A 21192-nucleotide genomic window follows, 5' to 3' on the forward strand; every position below is an offset into this window, starting at 1 on the left:
GACGGGAAACGCCGCAAATCGGCAATGGGTCAACTCGTGATAATGAACGTTTTTGTCATTTCCGCTGTCCAGTTTATTTATGTTTTGAGGTCCAGGGTGTATCACATTGTTAAACCACACAAGAGCTGCTCGGCATTCACACACTGCATTCGGCGCTGTGTTTAACATGATCGCAAACCCACCATTTGACGTCCATGTACGCCATGATCGCAATGGCTACTCCCACCTTGAACTGTTTGTGACATGCGTCAGCTGTAATCAACTTGAATCAGAGCTGACCAATTTTGATGACAGCTGAAGTTATCCCGATGAAGTCTAGGGTTTGCCACAAGTTCTATGAGCCTCTAGTTCTCCTCAAAGCCTTGAATGTCGAGATGACAAATCTGGCCGAGTTTGTTGATCCAGACGACCTCAACTACCGTGGAGACGCAAAGAAGATTTTCAAAGCTTTTTTGTACAAATTAGCTCATGTTTGCGACAGCATGCCAGGGAACGGGGGTGGCACCGTTACCTCAGTCATGTTACTTCGTGGTGCTGATGGAACGAACGTCGAATACCGCTTTGCATCAAATCAGCGAAATGAAGAAGATCTTCAAGATGTAGCAGCGTTCATGAGATTTCTTCTCGAACGGACTGGCAGAGAATCGACGTTGGTGGACGCGCCGAATTTGCGAAAAGACTTGTTGAACGCCGTGCTCTGGTTCAACAGGCTCCGAATCAGTTTCTACATCGGCAGGCTTGAGAAAGAGATTCAAAATTGCCTTGCTAATTCCCAAGATGGTAAGTCGACCGGTGTGACATTTGTCAACTGGGCTAAACTACGGCTCATTTTTCATAGATAAAGACGTTGCAGTCGTTGGAAAACTCAGAATTACTCTTGAATTGCTTGATTTTCGTCAAGACAAGATGGCTTCACAATCTAAATGTCAGTCATACGCTTTCAATTTTTACAAGGGTCCAGCTGGGGAACCAATGACCTAACAGAGACGGAATTTGTAGACGTTCGCAACTGCAACATCCTCCTACACGATCTGATCACCCTGAAGGCGTCTGAAGCTTGGGCGTACATCGACCAACGAGCGAGGAATATTCGGCTGAGTGGAGGTACCAGCATTTCTTCATCTTGTTGGCCTGAGATGCGACACATGGTGAATCGACTTTTGGCTTATTGCAAGGACGTCGAGTTTTTCATTCTCGCAAAGGAAAATTGGCCTGAGATATTTCGAAGCTTCACAATCACGGCCTGTCCATCAAGTCAACCCCTGCCGCGACCGGGTCGGAACAAAAGCATGACTGCAGAAAGCATCGTCGGTCGAATGACGCGCAAAGAATTCAGCATCGAAAAATTCAGAGCGTTGGTCAACAGTCTTCAAATGGTGCATTTAGACGAACGGATTCAGGCGGAATACAAGAAAGACAACTTCCACCCCATTGTCCATTCAGAAATTTTGCTTCTCAACAACCTGGAGAAAACAGTGGGAGGTATCTCCCCGGGGAGGTTCTTCAACGAGTGGATGTACATAGGCAGCAGCAAACCCACCTGCAGACTCTGCGAGTACTACTTCGAGGAACACCGGTCTGGCGTCGAGCATCGAAGCAGTCACAAGAACCTCTACATCAGCTGGCGCGTACCTGACGTCCTCCAATCCGAAGGCGATGAAGGGGAGGAAAAGAGAGAAATCATGATCAACAGATTGCTCCAGAGAATCCGCAAAGATGCGTTTGATTTAGTGGAGAAGAAAGTGAGGCCGACATTCAGGAATCACGATTCTCTCACGTCATCCGTGAGAATGACTCTGCGAGGCAGATGGAGCGAGACGTTTGACACGTCTGACGTCACGTCCCAGATGGGAAGTTTAGGACTGAATGACGGCGGAGATGATGAAGTAGGAGGAGTCAGCTTAAGGTAGTGCGGGCTTAGCACGATACCTTCGCGGATTTTAGGTTCGGCTTCGCAACGACCCTTCGCAAAGGTGGCAAAAAGGTCCGATGTAGCCGTGATGGGATATACCCCGGTCGGATGTCCAGCGAGCTGCGTGCCTATAGCACTCTAGTATTCGCAAATCTAGCCTGCAACTGGTTAGCGTATTTATATGACCGAGCTTGATCATGTGATGTAAGAGGTTAAGCGCCCGGGTGTCTTGGTGGCTATATCACTTAGGTTCATCTCATGGTCATAGACCCCGCACGTGTTTCTGGCGACGGGAGGGAGAGGCGTAATTTTTGTGTTCACAACGTATTAACCTCCTCCCAGCTGGTTAAATCAACTTTCATCACCACCATTAAATGTCTTTGAAAATGCTGAACGTATTTCAGTGGATTTCTAGCCATCCAGCAACGGTGGCCATAGCACTTCTGCTGCCCATCGTTCTAGTTTGCCTCCGCCAGCCAAGTCAAGATGAGCCACCCTCCCTTCCCGACATCCTGCCTTTCATCAGCAATACCTATCAATATATGACGGACATCAAGACACTCATGAACCGTGCCAGGTATGCCACAAGTGAATGTTGTCTCCTTTGTTTTTGATTTCTTTCTGCCAGAGTTAAGGCGGAGCTGACTCGAATCTCATAAGCCATGCAATGGCTCAAAGCCATGTCGTGAAACTATACATAGGCCCCATGCGCTTTTATTTCGTACAAGGAGGAGAAAGTGTACAAGCTATGTTTCGGTCGTCCGCTAGCATCAGCTCGAACAAATTCATCCTACTGGTAATGAAAAACCTGCAAGGTTCAGCGGAAGAAGATGTGGCCAAGTTTGCAAACGACAAATCGGGACGGCTCAAAATACCTGCTCAGGGCTATGAAAACATGCCGCAAGAGAAGCGATATTGGTACAATTTGCATCACATCACCATCGAGAACCTTTCCCGCTCAGAGCCCTGTGCTCTTTTGGCGGAAACTTATACCAAATTCCTTGGGGATGCTTTGGAAAAGCAACCTCTGGGTCAGTGGGCGACTGTTCGCCTCTTTGATCTCTTGAGGAAAGACATGTGCGAGAGCGCAATCAAATCGCTCTGCGGTCCCAAGCTATTGGAGATGTTCCCGGATTACGTTGACCAGTTTTGGCGCTTTGAGAGCGTTGCTTTCCAGGTTGTGTACGGCCTGCCAAAGTGGATCAACAGGAAGCCGGTAGAGGAGCGCGATAAGCTGAACGGCATGACGCAGAAGTACCTGGAAGCAGCCTTTTCAACTCTTGATTGGGATGGTCCTGGTACGGAGTCTGCCTGGGAGCCCGTCTTCGGATCCATCTACATGCGCAAGATCAGTAAATGGCTTCACGATGCAGGTATGGCTATGGAGACCAAAGCCGGTTTCCATATGATCGCGATATTTGGGTAAGTTTGAAATCGTATTGGTCAAAATTGTTTTGATGCTCATCCGTCAGTATCAACGCAAACACAATACCGATCGCCACGTGGGTGCTGATAGAGCTCTTGCGAGACCCGGAACTTTTCAGGGCTGTTCGCGACGAAGCCCACCAGACTTTGCATATTGACCCCGTCACCGGGAAGCGATCGTTCGACGTGCCCAAGCTCATCTCGATGCCACTCATGCAATCTATTTTTACAGAGTGTATGCGTCTACATGTCTCCATCGCAATTTCCAGGGAAATCGTCAAGACGACAACACTCCAAGGCTTTCGCTTGAAAAAGGGTTCAATGATCCAAGCGCCGACGAACCTCGTGCACTTGGACGAGCAGATATGGAGCCAGGAAGGTCACGCTGCGTCGGAGTTCTGGGCAGAGAGACACATCAAGCATGTGACGCAGGTCGAGGAGAGTACTGGTCAACAGACCACCCAAAGGCAATTCGTTATGGCCGGAAAGCCCAGCGAGTTTTTTCCCTTTGGTAAGTGAGTCTCTTTCTGTTGTTACCGTGAGCCTATGTGCAGATGACATTTGCTTTCATCGAGCCTCCCAAACTAACAGCCTCCTGAATAGGTGGTGGTATTTCAATATGCCCAGGACGGTTCTTTGCAAAACAAGAGGTTCTCCTCACAATTGCGATGCTGGTTACAAAGTTCGACATGGAGTTTGTTGAGTGGACGACCTTGAGCGGGTTGAAATCCGACCGAGCCCCAGTAGATGACGAGCGGTACTTTGGCACGGCAGCTGTACCCCCGGATCGTGATGTTAAGGTGCGGTGGAAAAGACTCTGGTGAGTCACGTACGTGCTTCGGATTTTCACATACACATAAGGTATTGTAGCGATCACTAGACGAGGGCCGAAGTTTCAAAACAGACTGCGCGTATTCGTACATTGGCCTATCCCATAGACCTTTGTGTGTGTACTTTTAGAGAGAAGGTAAACTAAGTATCAGAAGAGTATTCGATCATGAGGATTCATGCTTAGGAAGCAATGCTCGAAGATAATTTACGAACTGATTCTCAAGCGTCACTTGGAACGATAGAGGGGTCCGCGTTCTCGACCAGCATCTGTACATACTCGTCAAACCAAGCGCCAGCTCTGGGCGCACCTTCAAGCCCACAGCGTCCATCGCTCTCGCCACCTGGCTTCACCCACACAATGGAATCAATGTGGGTATTATTCACCGGCGTGCCGGGCTGCATGCCGAAGCCAGCGGGGTGGACGTTGCACCACTCACCCCACTCGGCTCTGCTGTTCGAGACACGGCCTTGGTCGATGATGAAGCGTGATGGCAAGCCCTCGGCTTCAAGATGAGGAGAGAGAGAGAGGGCGTAGTTGTTCTCGTCATACGAGTTGCTCCATTCTGTGTAGTTTGCGCGGGGGTTGGCATGGAAAGGGTTGTAGTTTGAGACATTCGTAGAGAAGCCCCGGATCTTGGTGTTTTTGCCTGCCTTCTGGACGACTTTGGCAAAGAGCTTCGCGGCTGTCTCAATTGTCAGTTCATGTTACAGATTCTCTTTTCAAGCTTTCGACTTACATGGCGCCAGGTTATCGTCCCACCCGAGCCAGCCACCGTGAGCAGCATCAATGTAGAGGTTGACATGGTCGTACTGCAAATTGGAAATGGCATACGCAATGCCATCCTCGTAAACCGGTTGCGCCTTGGCGCAGAACTCTATTGCCAAGTTTGTGACGAGGTTCGCCAGGGAGTCCGGCTCGAGGACGACCGCGAAAGTCAAGTCGCTCGCAGCAGCTAGCTTCTCCGCATACGGCTTGATATACGTCTCCTTATACAGCGCGAGTCCGTTATTCTCGCTGCTGAACTCGCCGGCACTCTCCCCTGCACTACAGTCTCTGTCGGGGAGGTTGTAGAGCACCAGGCCGACAATCTGCTGCTCGCCCGTCTTGTCCTGGATGGCGCGCGCACGCTCAACGGCCGTGTCGATGTTGGCCAGGCTTGCAGTGTCCGAAACCCAGACAAACGTGCCAATATTCTGGATCGTGCGGACCTTACCCGTGTTCACGATGTCTCCCTTGGTCACGAAGGCATCGTGGGTCTGTTCGAGCTTCTCGGCCCAGTCCGGGTTGATATAGAGCTTCTTGCCATCAAAGGGGTTTGATGTGCCGTTTCCGGTGCCTGCACGACGGAAGTGATGTCCTTTGGTACCGAAGCGAGGCGATGCCGAGACCGTCACCAGGGTGGAAACTAGAGTGAGAAGTGAAGCGACGTGCATTTTGAATATCGAGCAAAAGTAATGGCGTGAAGACTCGACTTTGGCAGCTACTCAACCGGCGGGTTTGCTTGTGAAGATTCCAGGTAAGTTACCATCTCGGGGTACTGAGTTGGCTACTTCTTATAGCCCGATAGGTGACAAATAGCCCTCGAATTTACAGTATCATTACTTTCATTGCGTAGCAACGATAGCCATCTCGAGAACGGAACCAAAGGCGCCTTAACATATTGCGACGGCTATGCGTTACCAAGGGGCCCTACTTACAACCCTCCGTCCGAGAAGCCTATTTGGGAGAGCATGGCTGTGCGATCCAAAGCAAAGCGAAAACACGGGGAAACGTAGGATGGTGCAATTTGTGGAAAAGATGACAGTACCGACCAGTCATCTGGTTCCGGCTGCCGTTCCTGGCGGGCGGCTAAGATTTGATTTGTCGGGAAATAGCGAGATGCTTGAAGTGCCGAGGGAGGCCAAGAACCTTTACTGGAACCAACGGCTTCTCTTCCGAAAACCTCAATATGGAACCACGTGCCGGGCCGCACGTCTCTGGACATCTGGCCTCATGGGAATCTTGTCGGAGTTTCGGAACTAACTAGAAAGGAGTCCAGTGCTTCGAACTGGAGATATTGATGATCATCACATTAAGTAAATGAAAGCGGGTTGAGAATTGTGATTGCCGTGTGAGCCGGGCAAACAGTGCATACGATCCAGGAGTCAATTAGGCGTATGCAAAATCTTTGTGATGCCGTCTTTGCTTCCCAATGCTATTCGGATGACATGCTCAAGAACGGCGGGCTCATTTTCCACATTCCCAAGTATCAACGCACAAATGACTACACCTCGAAGCTTAGTTGAACGCTGTTTCATGTTGTCAAGCTCGTCTTCTCTTCATTAGGTGCTATAATTGGTTTCTTTGTTTCTCTCAAAAGCCCAAACATGATCTTAGGCATAAGACGATGACGCCACCTGATGGCCAAGATATATCCTACGAGGGCCGTCACAGGGTCGTCTTCCATGGGTCGCTTTGTTGTAACTGGTTTGTAGCCATTGTTATTCTCAGTCAAGGGAAGAGATGGATGTTGCCAACATATACGTGATCACATGAGCAAGTTGGATATTTCCCAAGCCTACTTTCGGTTTCAGTCATACAAGGCATGAGTACATAAGTTTCTACGTTATCGTTACGATGCCCTTTTTTAATCTCACAACTCTTTACTCTGTGTCTCGCCTAGCTTTCGAATTTCATTACATTAAGTTAACGCAGTTATGTAGGCAACATCAACACTGACTTTCAGTACCAAATAACTACATGAATTCTGCCAGAACGAGTTCTTATCTGTGGGGTTTCAGCAAAGCTTGCTATTAACTGCAAGAGCCATGCCAGTGCCAGGGCTTTTTAAGTTGTTCGGACTTAGTCTCAGGGCTAAATACCAATAGGAAGATTATCGGTCACCGGGACCTATCAAACCCCGTGGCTTCATTACAATATCACAACGTCGGCTACCCGCAGGCAACGACTTCACAATTCATTCATCTCAGCGGGGCCTACCACGTCATTATCGCCAGGTCGACCGTTACACGAGCCCAAAGACGATCCTTGCAGGCGTTAGCAAGCTAGCGGGTATCCTGCCGGCCAAACGAACGAATCATAAATAACCAGCAGCCAACCGTCTGACCAGTAGCTTTCCGAGGATTTCCCATGAACATAGAACGCGAGTGGGCTGCTTATCACTGTTCGGAAAATGATTTGGTGGAGTTAAGAGGCCTCCTCCTCCAAAGCACCACTGTTTCGTTTCTTTTTCTTGCCGCGAGAAACAAGGGCTCTAGTGCTGATAGGATCTGCCGAAAACGGACAGCATTTCGTACGCGAAGGATGCAAGGTGGCATGGTCGTAAGGTTACTTCAGGTTGGCAGGGTTCTCAGTAATCTTTCCTCCGGCTCCGTCGGAGTATTTTCTCTCCCTAGTATATCCCACCGCTAAACTTCGCGAAAACGATTCTACCGCAAGCTGAATTTTTAAGAATATCTATCAATCTCACCATCGCCAAACACCAGTTTGTCCTCTTCAGAATACCGATAATATGCTTTGGCTACTATGGGCACCGGTCGCGTTTACGGCCATGATACTCGCAGTGAATCGGCTGCGCAAAAGGATCAAGCCATATTACGGGCTTCCAGTTATGGGATCTGCCGATGACCAAAACCTTTCGTCTGCTATCATTGATGGCCATAAAAAGGTAACAAAACCAAGCGCTTTTGTCCTCCTCGATGAACAGTGAACTGACCGAGGCCTGAACGTCAGTATCCGGACTCGGCGTTCGTCGTTCCAAGCGACCCTCCGCGGGTCATGCTTCCCATGAACCTGTACCAAGAAGTCATCCAAGCGCCAGACTCGGAAATTTCCTTCAGCGCTGAAATCTATGAAAATTTCCTCGGCCGTTACACCCACGTCGGAGAGAGTCGCAGAGAAGTCATCGAGGCTGTACGAGTCGACTTGACGAGGAATATGTCTGGCGTCCTCCGGCCAATCCAAGAGGAAGCCAAGTTCGCCATGAAGCAGCTCTTTGGGGAATCGGAAGAATGGAAGACGTTCAACACCTACCACATGGTCCTCCGCATGATTGGGCTCATGAGTGGTCGAGTGTTTGTTGGCCTACCTTTGAGTCGCAAGGAGGATTGGATTCGGGCGTCAGTCACCTTCGCCACGGACGTGGGAAAATGCCGTATGGCTGTCCTCCGATGGAACCCCTGGATTCGGCCTTTTGTCCTCCCGTTCCTTCCTGAAGTGCGACAAACGCGCCGAGCGCTTCAAAAAGCGAATGAACAGATGCGACCTCTGGTGAAAGACATTCTCCAAAAGGAGAACTTGCCTGAGGAGAAGCCGGCGAAACCAGGCGCTTCTGGGGCCTTTGTATTGTGGATGATGAAGTATCTAACCCCTTCAGAGAAGACCCCTGAGACAGTGGGGACCAACCAGATGTTACTGTCATTTGCTGCCATCCACACAACATCTAGCACGACCACGTTGGTATGAGAACCAGCTGATTTGTCCAGCAAGCAGTCCAGCAAGCTGACCTATCTCAGGCTCTTCATGATTTGCTCGGCCGCCCCGAGTACGTTGGACCCCTGCGAGAGGAGATCGAAGAGGTCATCAAGGAAGATGGCGTGGAACGGGATGAAAACGGACAAGTGTTTCTTTCAAAGTCTTCTATTGGCAAATTGAAGAAACTTGACAGCTTCATCAAGGAAAGTCAACGCACAAGTCCGCTGAGCTTTGGTAAATCATTTTCCGTAGACCCTTCAATCCTCAGTTCGAGACTCACATGACGGAATAGTCGGCACCTCACGAAGACTTCGCAAAGATCAGACCTTTTCTAATGGCATGAAGTTGCCCGCTGGGACACCAATTTCCTTCCCGCTATGGGCCATGTAGTAAGTTGCAAGCTCCGAGGCGTGCTTGGCAGATTCGGACAGGTGATATTAGGATGTGGCTCACAAATTTTCAGTAACTCTACGACGACGAACACTTTCAGCCCAGATTATAATGCTGGAACCGGCAATGCGCCACCAAACGAATTCGATGGTTTCCGTTTCGCTCGTCTCCGAGATCAGCCAGGTCGTGAAATGAAGCATCAAGCTGCGACGACTGGGCCAGATGCATTCAACTTCGGTCACGGCCCGCATGCATGCCCAGGGCGCTTCTTTGCTGTTCATGTGATCAAGTGCATATTCATTGAGCTGCTGATGAACTATGATATTCAGTTGAAGGGTGCTGATGGCCTTGACCACGTGGAGAGGCCACCGAATCAGATCAAGCAGGTAATTGTCCAGCCGAATTTTGCATCGGAAGTTGAGGTCAGGAAGCGAACAAGTGTTTGAAGGGGCTATGACTGCGATGGGGGGACTGAGTTGTTTTCAGCTCTTCATCGACGTAGATTACTAAACCTAATTACTAGCAGCAGGGCAAAATGCAAGACTCCATAGTTTATAGCAACGAAGTCGCCAGTGCTGTGAGGCTCCGTGTGTTGAAGATCAAACATAAAAGAGTAAAAAGATAGAGTCAATTGCTGACGGGAATTGAGCCCGACGTGGCTGATTTCTGTTAGTCGTAGTACTAATACGGTGGTTACAAGATGAAGCTTACGATTGAGCTAGCCGGGCAGTTGTAAACAACGGCTGGTTGTTGAGGCATCGGCTTCATCTGTGGGATCATGTAGACGGGGCACGATACCTCGAGACCCTTGAACTAAAGGCACCAAAATTTTCGAATCGACGTAAGGCCGAAGTGGATCGTGGAACCGCGCCAAACCATGTTGGTGTAAATGCCCTTGGCGGCGAACCATCCGCTATGTGGTCGAAAAGGCCCCGTCATGAATAAGGTAGCGTCAAGTTTCGGATGGCTAGCCAGTGAATTGTCTCCAAAGGATACTTCGGACGGCAACGGTGTGAGAGAAAGGTGGTAGAGATCACTTTGCCTTGACTGACCCTGCGTGGCATTTGTCCGGGAAACGACAAGATGGCAACATCGCCCGCGTGGCATTCTGTCATCTGGCACTTGAGCCAAGCAAATACCAAGACAGGGCGTCCCCGTGCTGTTCGTCTCCTTTGGCGCGGCAATCTCTGCCCCTTTCGTCTCACGCGGAGCGTCACACTCCGTCTTGCAATTCGTGAAAGCCAAGCCCGCTTCCGTCATCCCGGTTCAATGCCATTAGGTCCCGGCAAACATGATCAGTCAATATGGCGAGTTTGACAGGATGAAGGGAACAATTTGGAGATGAAAGGAAAGTTACCAGGTGTATAATAAGCATAGATAACCCAACCGTGGAGCCATTCCTTGGTTCCTTGAGACAATACCGCCTCAGCCGATCTTTTTCACGTCTTTTCTTGTTCTTGTTTCATTCCCGCGCTGATCTTCCGTCGTAAATCATGGCGAGATCAATGGCACTCTCGCTCTTTGCTATCTTTGCGTTTGCCGCTGTCGTGTATTCGCAGAACTGCATCGGCAGCACCGGAGCCAAGGTCTACGAGGCGGAAAATGGAGTTCTCAATGGAACGACTGTCGCGACAGAGCAGGCTGGTTTCACGGGTATAAGATTCTGGACTAAATTTATACACCTCTTTGTATATTTATTGACCTTTTATCGTGATTGACAGGGACTGGGTACGTAACCGGCTTCGAAGACGCCACCGACAAGGTCACCATCAACCTCGACTGCCAGGGCGAAGGTCAGAAGCTGTTCGATCTCAGCATTAGATACGCCGGAATCTACGGCGAGAAGCGCACGAACGTCATTCTCAACGGCGGTGCCGCCAGTGAGGTTCTCCTGTCCGCCACCGAGACCTGGACCAATGTCTCCGCCGGCCAGGTGCTGCTCAACGAGGGCAGCAACACGCTCGACATCGTAACTCACTGGGGATGGTACTTCATCGATTCCATCACCCTCGCGCCCACCGAGGCCCGTGGACCTCACAACGTCAACACGGCCCTCGTAAATTCAAAGGCCAACGCTGACGCCAACGCATTATACACCTACCTACGCTCCATCTACGGCAAGAACATCCTCTCCGGCCAGCAGGAACTCAACTACGCGAACTGGGTCAACGAGATCATCGGCAAGTCTCCCGCTCTCGTCAGCGTCGACCTGATGGACTACTCTCCCAGCCGCGTCGAGCGCGGAACCATCGGCACCGCCGTCGAGGAGGCCATCACCCACCACGAGCGCGGCGGTATCGTTTCCGTTCTTTGGCACTGGAACGCGCCCACGGGTCTCTACGACACGGAGGAGAACAAATGGTGGAGCGGCTTCTACACCCGCGCCACCGACTTTGATGTCTCAACAGCCCTCGCGGACACCACCAACGCAAACTACACCCTTATCATCCGCGATATCGACGCCATTGCCGTCCAACTCAAGAAGCTTCAGGATGCCGGTGTTCCTGTGCTCTGGCGCCCGCTTCACGAGGCCGAGGGTGCCTGGTTCTGGTGGGGAGCCAAGGGTCCCGAGGCTTGCAAAAAGCTTTGGGCTTTGGTGTATGACCGTCTCACTGACCATCACGAGCTGAACAACCTTGTCTGGATCTGGAATTCGGTGGCGGCTGACTGGTACCCCGGTGATGATACCGTCGATGTCCTCAGCACGGATGTCTACGCTCAAGGCCACGGCGTAAGCTCTTCTCCTTCTTCTCCTTCTCCTCATCATAGGACTCATCTCTAACCTGCCTATAGCCCATGACAACGCAATACAACGACCTCATCACGCTTGGTAAAGATAAAAAGCTAATTGCGGCTGCCGAGGTCGGCAGCGCTCCCTTCCCTGATCTCCTCCAGGCGTACGAGACCCACTGGCTTTACTTCTGCGTATGGAGCGACGGCTTCATCAACAACAGCGAGTGGAACAGTGTCGATGACCTGAAGAAGGTACGGAGGTTTTTTAGCCTTTCTCTCCAGCGCTCGAGACCTTGAATGCTGACAATTGATAGATTTACGACAGCGAGTACGTGCTCACTCTCGACGAGATCCAGGGATGGAGAGTTTCAGGCTGAGAGTTTTAGGACGAGCACGCGTTGTTTGGATACCTTCTCTGTAAATACGTTTGCATTGCCCATTTATAAGAACCAAAGGCCGTTGAGTCCAATCTTCAAATTCAATAATCTGACTTGGTGGTCCATCTTTGATCTGCCAACCTGACTATTGAAGTTGAATTACCTTACTTTGCTATACATATGTGTTGACATCGACTTGACCTCTTGTGGGCCGATACAACGCTGGACATGATGCGGAGGATGGCTGTACCGTGACGGTTGAATGTTACTAGCCTGAAATTATGTGGCTAGTCTTCACGCCATTTCAAGTGATGCTCGTGGCCAAGAAAGCCCGTGTAGCCAGACACCAAATCGGCGTCGGCACTTCCAAACCCCGGGCAGACAACCCGTACAATAGGGGTCTGGGATCGAGAACAGCATCGCAGAGCCATATTTTATGCAACGTTTCCGAGAGTGCCGCCACCGTTGCATATCAGAGAACCCAATATACGATTGAACAGACGTGGTCTCTGAAGCTTACAGGTTTGGCCTTCTCGGCAGAAGCGTCGCTGATTCGAGGGTAGCCCAGTAAGAATATGATTCGGAGGGGCAAAGGTTAGGAATGGAGGGATACACAGGAGCGAATCTGGTACCTCCAGTAAATGGTAGCACTGGGGATCTTGACACTGGGTAACCCGATTTTACTATTAAACATCACGCTATGTTAACTGCCATGATGATTCATCTTTTTTCAGTTTTACTCTATTGAATTTATTGATTCGTTTGGCAATAATACCGAGCATTCTGTGTCATTTCTTAGGTTTTCAACTTTCACCAGATGGCATTTCTAGAGATGCAAAGATCACATTGAGCAAACCATACAGCTTTGTCTCTAAGGAAAAAAGGCATTTCTACTATTTTCTTATTTGTTGCTGTGCATCCTAAAATCCGGTGGAAGGTGTGCATGCAGTAGTGGCTCCCCAACTCTCGTTCATACCTCTTGTTTCAGACAAAGCAGAAGTCAGTGTCAAATGAATCAAACACAGAAGGAACTAAGCCCATGTTGCAACTTGAGCCGCTAAGAAGCACGATCTCTTGTAAACCGCCATCTCAGCATATATTGGTTGTCTCCGCATAGGACACATCGTCAATTGCATAAATTACCTAAGGTAGGTGATGACGGAGCTAGGCGATTCAATGTCGGTTTTTTTGGAAACCAAACCAGCTCTCAAATTATACTAGCATCAGATGTGAAACTATTTCAGGCAATTCAGCTCTCTAACCCCGTTCTACGCCTGGCCGAGCTGCGTCTGAGAACTGTTGTCTCAAAGTTGGTTGCTTGGAATGAGACGCGTTTGTAACGAACACAACCGGGTCAATATCGCGAGCGGATTGGTTGTCAACGCGAGCTCTCCATTACGCGACACGAATCCCGATCAAAATTAGTTAGCTGATATCACTGAAAAAAGAAAGCAACAGAACAGCCGACAGGGCGGGGTGACAGAATGAGTGATGAGATTTGCCATGGAATGCTGTCATCCCTATTTAAAAAGTTTTACATCAAAAGGTGGCATTCCCACCTGGTTAGATAGATTGCCGGTGCTCCGTACTCCGGCTGCTTCGATCACAAACCCACCATCCCAGAACATCTCTACGTCAACTAGTAATCCACGCGACAAGTCATCGAGACCGACACGTTGCCCCAAACTCACGACCTTTCATCAATTTCTCAACGCCGAGGCCCACATTGTCGGTATTGCTGGACCTCTACTTCATCATGTCAGACAAGGCGGACATTCGCACCACCGTCGCAAAGTGGCTGGCCGCTTTAGAGTCGGGCCCCGAGTCGACCAGCGTCCCGAACCTCTTCTCCAAGACCTCTGCCCCAGCCATCGACTTCTCGCCAGCTTCCAAAAATGGCTCTGCGTCTGCCAGGGCGCCAAATCCGCAAACTAAGCGGGAGATCTTGCCCACCCAGAGTCTGAAGCCGTTGCAGGGAGCACGTAAATCACCCGAAGAAGTGGCCGATCGCGTGTGTCACATCCTTGACGAGACATATCGGCTCGAACAACAACGACCGCTCTCCAGCCTTCCCGAGTGTGACTTGGAAACTCTTAACAAAGAGATGGCCGAGGTCAACAGTCTTGTTCCAGAGGCCATGAGTTTCGAGGAGCGTGACCCCGACAGCCTAATAGACGCCATGTTCATCATAGATATAAAGAAGAGCTTGAGAGACCGAGTCGCTCGTCTCCAAGCTATCATCGACAAAGTGACACATGCAAAAGTCCGAAAGGTCAATATCCTCGACCTGCCAGATAATGTCTTGTCTAGAATCTTCGATCACGTCACTCGAGACGTCAAATGCGACAAGCTCGGTCGGGCCTTTGCTTCCAGAGACATAAGACAGGCTTGCATGCTACGGCTCACGTGTCGACACTTCCACTCCCTCGTGTCTCCCACAAATTCTATCAAAGTCGCGCTCAACCCCCTCTCCTTTGATCAGCTTGAGAGCATATCATAAAATCCCGATCTCGCGGCCGGTGTCGAAGGAGTGACAGTCCATTTAGCCTTTTACGCTGAGGAGCTTGCCCATAACTTCAAAGGTTTCCAAGAATATCAGCGCGCACTCACACAAGTGAGCCTGAAGATGCTGGAGCAAAGACTAGCGCAATTGGAGGCGCGAAGCGAGCCGGAAGGGCTGCGGCAGACTACCCAGGGGCTGCTCGATCAGCTGACCGTTGATTCCAACGAGATGGAGGCCGCCTATTGGGGTTCTCGCAGGGCACGCGGGCCTTGCCACGATTTCATGGTTTCGGCGCACGCAGAGTACAAGCGTCGATTCCTTGAGCAAAAGGAGTAATTCAGTGTCTCTTCTTCCGTGCTGATCAAAAGGATCGCCGTGGCAGTCGCGAGAATGCCGAACGTTAAATGGCTCCTCATCGACGACGTCGACGTCAGTTCCTCCTGGTGCTTGAACGCAGACTACCGCAACGGTGGTCTTTACAGGATGATGACCGAGCCTATGAGCTGGGAGAAGGCAAACGCCACTTTCGCCGGGTATTCTGGTGGGCGTCAGAGTTGGCTGCTGGAGTTGCCCGCAGCCCTGGCAAACCACAATGTTCGACTCAAGGAATTTTGCATCAACGTAACTCCTTGTAATAAGGATATGTATACCCGCCTTGATCCAGGTAGCAGCAAGCTTGCCAAAAGCCTCGGCAAATTTGCGGCGAGCCTCGAGCGCCTGACATTTTCCATCGGTCCGAGGAATGTTGACGGGAACTTTACGGACTTTGCGCGTGATCCGGTCTTTCGAGACGAAACAACCATGCCCGAGTTCTTACCGTCGGTTGCCAAATATCTTAACGTGCTATTCCGTGGAGCATCTGACCTCAAGCGTCTGGTACTAAACCTAACCGCCTTCGACTATCAGTACCACGAAAACATGGGCTTTCCTGGATGGCAACCTTTTTCCTCGCTGCTCGACTATCAGCCTTGGCCAAAGCTGCGAGAAGTATCTCTGCAGTCATTCAACACTACTGTTGGGGGATTGAAGGAATTTCTCGAAGGCAGGAAAGACTTGTATCTGATACTGGATGGCTTACACATCATTCAGGGTGCGTTGCGAGATGTGTTGGATATTCTCCGTGAAAAGTCAACACCGGTTGATGAAGGAGAGGGTATCAACAGGACCGGCGCCATCGTCGTAATCGGGCTTCATGCTCCATCGGACAGCTTGATCAAGTCCAAGATGAGCATGGCCGAGCAGGCGCACGTCTTTAACACGGGTTTGGCGTTGCTCTATATCAGGGGCCTTGTGGGAGAAAATCCCGTACCCACGGCAGCTTCACTTATCATGGCAGCGGCGGCTACCGAATGTGGTGACCGGCTCACTACTGAAGACAACGTGGCAATCAATCAACAAGATGCTACGAGCAGAAACAACTCGGGCGAAAACAGCCGCCGTGGCAAAAGACGTGGCAGCAACAGAATTGGCGGCAATAATCATGGCAGAGACCACCATGGAGGAAACCCTCCCGTCGAAGACCTTCTCGAATTCGATATTGACGACATGGATGATGACGTGGATCCCGAAAGTGGGTTTTCTCTTGCTCAGGAGCTGAGAGTGATGCAGTTCTGGCGTGAACGTGGAGTCTATGGAGAACCAACGTGGAAACAATTCAAGGCTGCTTTGGATGAGATCCCCTCGGATTCGGAGTTGGAGGGGCCGCTCTACGACCCGGAGACTGGAATGTATGGGATGCGATACAACCCGCGCCGTTATGAATATTGATATAGTGCAGAAGGGCCTTCTATCCAGAATACTCTGGGAACTTTCGCAGTTGGGCCTTAGTAAAAATTGAGAAGTTGCTTGGCCTGCCTTTCAGATATCAGAGTTCAGTTTCTCTCTCCCGGACTTCTCTTGAATTGGGGTTGATAATTCGTGCAATGCTTCATACCCAACAACATGTGAGTGCTAGACAGCATCAACCTAATGATCGTGGCTCTCCTATGTCCGATACCGGGAAGCCATCAACTAATTCATCATACGAGCACTCTTTATTTCAGCATCCAACTTCCAGAGGTCATTATCAAGGCTCCCCCTCAGTGATCAGTTGTGAGTTGCTGGCGAGAACTTCGTCTCCCAAGTGGTTTAAAGTGGATGACGTCACGCGTCAAGGCGCGACGCGCCCTGCCCAAAGTCAGATTGTTGGTCCCTGTTGACAACTCCAAAGATAGCATGAAAGTACCCAATTTGTCGAAATTGACCTGTCAATCGGCAACACTCAGTCTCTACAACTGAACCGACACACTGTTACATGTCTCCGGCTGTAATCAATAGACTTTTGCAGGCAGCGCAGTATGCACGGAAATGGCGCCATTCCGGTATGACATGCGGAATGTTTCCGCAGCCATCATTGCAATAGAGTCGGAAGAGCCGAATACCAACCCAAGCCAAGAGCTCTCTGCAATCTACCGCCGGTTGATCGAACTTGATCCGACCTTTGAGAAGATTGTCAACCACCACCCAGAGCTGAGCCTAGAAGACTGGAAAGCATACAAGAATGCAAAACCAGACGCACTCGGACCCTACTCGGACTTTGTCGAACAGGGATTCGCCCTTCGAGCACATGTTCACAGCATTCTCAAACCCACGGACAGCAGGCTTCTGAAATTGCCTTTTGAGCTCTTAGACCAGATCGCCTCTCATGTTGACACCGTCTCCGCCCAAGAGAGCGACTTCACCTGGTCACAACCTCACAAGAGGCGCAAAGTAGACATCGATGCCCTCAAGTCACTTCGCCTGACTTGCCGACATCTATGCGAAGTGGCGTCACCTTACCTGGTTCCTACCGTCACGGTACACGTAACCCAAAAATCTCTCGATCGATTGAATGCGATTTCTCGCCATACGAGCATTGGACGCGGTGTGCGCTGCATCCGCATACCGCTGGGCTTTTACGATGGCCTCGCCGCATACGCACAGTCAAACTTCATTCTCATGGCGAAGCAACGGCTTGAAGACTTATTTGAGCGGGACCTTTGGCATGGAATGACACACAGAGACTTGCTATCTGACGGAGCAAAGGAAAAGCTTCAGTCCATCTTTCAACTCTTGGACAGGTTCATCAACAGTCAACCGTGGGATCAGGAGCTTTCAGATCAATTCCATGAAGGTCTTTTCGGAAAAGCGTACGACAAATACGCGCGCCTCGAGGCTGAGCAGAAGCATCTCCACGACGACAGGTGGCACAGTTATTCGGATACAGTGTCATTCGCAATGAAGCGGATGCCGAACGCGACGAGACTGGAGATGAGCGACACATTCGAACCTCGGTGGACGCCGCCCGAGGGTGACGCCCTCGTCAACGACGACGAATTATACCAATTTCTCATCACTCCCTACCGATGGGAACACGCAGCGACCGGAGTTGATGAACTTGAAGACGACCTCATCAGCGCCCGACGTCCGTTGGGGTTCATCCCCGGAGTCCTAGGTGCCATCAACGTCAGCCTGACGCGCTTCGCCGTGCGAGTCACTCCGATGCATGTTTGGACCGCGTTCGATACAGTGACGGACGAGATGACCATGGACCAGTACGCCAGGGTCATTCAGCGCCTCAGGTGCCTCGACTTCACAAGCAAATACATTCTCAGCGACGGCACGCACCGAAGGCCTCAGGCCACCTGGCCCAAGTTCGATGACCCGGCCGATTTTGAAGGCTGCGGCAAGTTCTTAAGCGTTCTTACCATGACAGACAGCATTGAGCGCATCTCGATCGACTTGGAAGAGTTCAAGCGAGACGCGGACACCGTCGAGATAGGTGCACAAGAGCCGTGGCATCTCAACTGGCTTATCCAAACACATCCTTGGCCGAACCTTCACAGGCTCACCCTGTCAAATGTGCGTCTCAGCTCGCACGATTTGGGCGTTCTTCTTGGGGTGAGAGAAATAGAGCTCAGCCTCGGCTCTGTCGAGATGGTTCAGGGCACGTGGGAGGAGACACTTGACATGTTGCGGCGCAAGACCAACCCGAAGCAGCGGGGAGAGCAGGGTCTCGCGCCGCTCAGAATCATGGCTTTGACAGGTCTGTCTGGGGCCGAGTGCAATGAGATGGGCGAGGATGAGTGCCGAGTCTTGGGCATTGCGGCTCAAGGCTATGTGTGGCACCTTCAAGAGAATAACCCTTTTCGGTGGCGCCCAGAAGAATGACGATCAACTATGACCTAGACTGGAAGAAAGCCCGAATATCTGTTGAGATCCATTGCCAAATTGAATCACGCCCACGAATGAATGATCCTACTGCGCCCATGCGCTTCAAGTTCTTATCGCTCTCGGATGCCAATGAGCCGAAGCTGTCGTTTGCCGCAAACAACTTGGGGCCTGCCTGGTCTCAGCTCTAACTGGAGAGTTCACGCTTAAAGTAGAGATTCCATGATGTTTAGATGCTACATATAGACACTGGCAGATGGATCGAGAGATGAGAGACTCTTGGCTCCATCTTCCCAATTATCTACTTTCATTCAAGGGCAAAAACGACAGGATCGAAACATGATTTCCCAGCAAGCTAGATATTTCAAAATCGAAATTCTCGACGAATAAATGATGATTGAGCATCAACAGGGACCCTCCACACGAAATAAAACCCTCAATACGATTGTCTCCACTCCGGGAACCTATTAGGATGCACACCAATTTTGCCCATGATATAATCGAGATACCCCTGGTAATACCTCACTGGTGCGAAATCATCCCTGAAACTCTCCTGATAGACCTCGCCGGTTATATCGGTCATGGAACCATCAGACTTGCACTTCAAGAAACATCTAAGTCGAAAGCTCCAAAGTCAGCTAAGTGAGTCAAGCCATTCTAGAGAATGCTCAGGCAAGCAATTCTAGAAGTCCAAAAGTTTCACTCACGATTGCAATCTTCCCTTTCCCCTCAAAGTCTCTCTCATGTGGTAGGTGTTTCTCTCGCAGATTGCCATGCATACGACTGTCCTGGTCCAAAGGTATGACCCATCGGGATTGAGGCCCTTCCATGGAAATGCTTCCGATGCGGATCTGCCCTGGATGCTCCCGGGGGAGAGTTGACGTTTCCTATCATCTGTCAGCACATCATCATACTTATGTATGCAATCTTAGAGTGGTTCAGTTACGTCAAGTCAGCTCTAGTCTTTTCCTTGTCGACTTCGTCACCAGTGCCTGGCTTCATGATCGATAGCCCAGCCACAGAAATCTTGTCGCGTCCTTTTAGCGACTCTTGGGACTTTCGATGGAATAGAGCACCAGGATCCGTCAATTGAATGATCTTCTTGAAGCCTTCGGCAAGCAGAGGTCGGTCGATTGACCGAGAGATTCTGTTATGGTCTAGTATTGAGCCAACAATAAGCGTAGGAGCTTGGAACTCGGCTTTGGCGGATGCAGCCCCCCCATGGCTAATCGATATAACGATGAGGAAGAGCTTTGCTATTTCTGAGAGATTCATTCTCAGAACTTCAGTGACGGATTTACCAGGTCTAAGGAAAGCCAGGTTTTGAATGGCTCAGAAAATGTAGTCAAAAAGTCGCCTACTTCTCTTTTAAAGACTGGAAAGTCATATCGGGAGTTCAGGGGCAGACTGGCATCAATGATACATGTACTGGCGCAACCAGGCCAAATAGTCTGTTTTCGGAAACCCAGCTTCCATTCTTGAGTCTTGGAAGAGCAACTGACAGTAAGCAAGGGTCCAAATGTGCGCGAACGAAAAGCAAGGGGGAACGTCTCCACGAATACCCGCGTACATCTCTCCCGAGATACCGATCTCAACACCTAGGTCAGGCTAAGTGTGGTGCCATTCACAGGGAAAGCTTTGTGGCACATCAGTGTGCTTTGAACCTTGACGCGATATTGTGACTGAGGTACCCGAGAGAGCACAATGGGAAAACTCCCTAGCTGTGGCCCCGACTCCATGAAATTCCCAAATTGAGACATCATGAAAGGAAGACAGACGAACCCGGGGCTGGCAACTGTTCCCCTACCGCGGGTGTGCCACATAAACGCTGATTGCTGTCTTTCCATTCGACCTCGGAAAACCCCTTGCAACAGAGTATTCTATAGCTTCGGAGAACATTGACGTCTCTCAGCATCATCGACCTTCAGAATTTCCAAGATCGTCCCTTCGCTGATATAAGGCAGCCTACTCCGCCACGTTTCCTACTCTTGCCGTAAATCGAGCATTACTTTTCCATCAATAGTACATCTAATACCCCCGTTCTACCTTCCCTTCCTTTCACTCACTCACTCATTCACTCATTCACTCATTGCACACCATGCAAACCATTCAGTCACTACTTATCGTCGCCATCCTCACCTGCGTCCCAATAGCATATGCCGAATGTTACAAGGACGGAATGTCAGGCGAGTATGATGTAGACAAAAACACACCCGTCGACCTGAGAGTCGTATGCGCTCAGTTATCGGGTAATTACGTAAAGAACGAGTTCCGAAGAGTCTGCATCATGGACTCAAAAGGCAGAAAGTGGGATTTTCAGATCAGTGTGAGAGAGATACATTACGCCCCCCTTCCCCCC

At 50.3% G+C, this 21192-nt stretch overlaps 9 protein-coding genes across 9 annotated transcripts; 7 read left to right on the plus strand and 2 right to left on the minus strand.

Annotated features, from left to right (window-relative positions):
• Positions 1-194: 194 nt before the first annotated feature.
• Positions 195-4161, plus strand: CORC01_07605 (uncharacterized protein; the record flags this gene model as incomplete). The annotated part of the gene is made up of 8 exons (XM_022619240.1): positions 195-234; positions 295-780; positions 1000-1906; positions 2055-2079; positions 2162-2288; positions 2548-3334; positions 3385-3848; positions 3965-4161. 8 exons carry the CDS (start codon positions 195-197, stop codon positions 4159-4161), a joined length of 3033 nt encoding a protein of 1010 aa, XP_022474319.1.
• Positions 4162-4387: 226 nt separating this feature from the next.
• Positions 4388-5602, minus strand: CORC01_07606 (endoglucanase-6B; the record flags this gene model as incomplete). Its single annotated transcript, XM_022619241.1, has 2 exons — positions 4388-4851; positions 4906-5602. The coding sequence occupies 2 exons, from the start codon at positions 5600-5602 to the stop codon at positions 4388-4390; spliced, it is 1161 nt and encodes a 386-aa protein (XP_022474320.1).
• A 2177-nt stretch (positions 5603-7779) lies between these two features.
• Positions 7780-9478, plus strand: CORC01_07607 (uncharacterized protein; the record flags this gene model as incomplete). The annotated part of the gene is made up of 5 exons (XM_022619242.1): positions 7780-7836; positions 7902-8627; positions 8684-8876; positions 8935-9031; positions 9106-9478. 5 exons carry the CDS (start codon positions 7780-7782, stop codon positions 9476-9478), a joined length of 1446 nt encoding a protein of 481 aa, XP_022474321.1.
• A 1047-nt stretch (positions 9479-10525) lies between these two features.
• On the plus strand, positions 10526-12142 carry CORC01_07608 (glycosyl hydrolase family 26; the record flags this gene model as incomplete). Its single annotated transcript, XM_022619243.1, has 4 exons — positions 10526-10685; positions 10754-11763; positions 11826-12017; positions 12080-12142. 4 exons carry the CDS (start codon positions 10526-10528, stop codon positions 12140-12142), a joined length of 1425 nt encoding a protein of 474 aa, XP_022474322.1.
• A 1756-nt stretch (positions 12143-13898) lies between these two features.
• CORC01_07609 (uncharacterized protein) lies at positions 13899-14981 on the plus strand (the record flags this gene model as incomplete). Its single annotated transcript, XM_022619244.1, has 2 exons — positions 13899-14496; positions 14689-14981. The coding sequence occupies 2 exons, from the start codon at positions 13899-13901 to the stop codon at positions 14979-14981; spliced, it is 891 nt and encodes a 296-aa protein (XP_022474323.1).
• Positions 14982-15035: 54 nt separating this feature from the next.
• CORC01_07610 (uncharacterized protein) lies at positions 15036-16412 on the plus strand (the record flags this gene model as incomplete). The annotated part of the gene is made up of 1 exon (XM_022619245.1): positions 15036-16412. One exon carries the CDS (start codon positions 15036-15038, stop codon positions 16410-16412), a length of 1377 nt encoding a protein of 458 aa, XP_022474324.1.
• A 579-nt stretch (positions 16413-16991) lies between these two features.
• On the plus strand, positions 16992-18833 carry CORC01_07611 (uncharacterized protein; the record flags this gene model as incomplete). The annotated part of the gene is made up of 1 exon (XM_022619246.1): positions 16992-18833. One exon carries the CDS (start codon positions 16992-16994, stop codon positions 18831-18833), a length of 1842 nt encoding a protein of 613 aa, XP_022474325.1.
• A 436-nt stretch (positions 18834-19269) lies between these two features.
• Positions 19270-20108, minus strand: CORC01_07612 (uncharacterized protein; the record flags this gene model as incomplete). Its single annotated transcript, XM_022619247.1, has 3 exons — positions 19270-19447; positions 19541-19720; positions 19780-20108. 3 exons carry the CDS (start codon positions 20106-20108, stop codon positions 19270-19272), a joined length of 687 nt encoding a protein of 228 aa, XP_022474326.1.
• Positions 20109-20931: 823 nt separating this feature from the next.
• Positions 20932-21159, plus strand: CORC01_07613 (uncharacterized protein; the record flags this gene model as incomplete). Its single annotated transcript, XM_022619248.1, has 1 exon — positions 20932-21159. A coding segment is annotated over one exon (228 nt), but the record flags the coding sequence as incomplete, so codon positions are not given.
• Positions 21160-21192: the final 33 nt, after the last annotated feature.

Source organism: Colletotrichum orchidophilum (genome assembly GCF_001831195.1).
Source record: "Colletotrichum orchidophilum strain IMI 309357 chromosome Unknown Scaffold_61.1, whole genome shotgun sequence".
NCBI classification, from domain to species: Eukaryota; Fungi; Ascomycota; class Sordariomycetes; order Glomerellales; family Glomerellaceae; genus Colletotrichum; species Colletotrichum orchidophilum.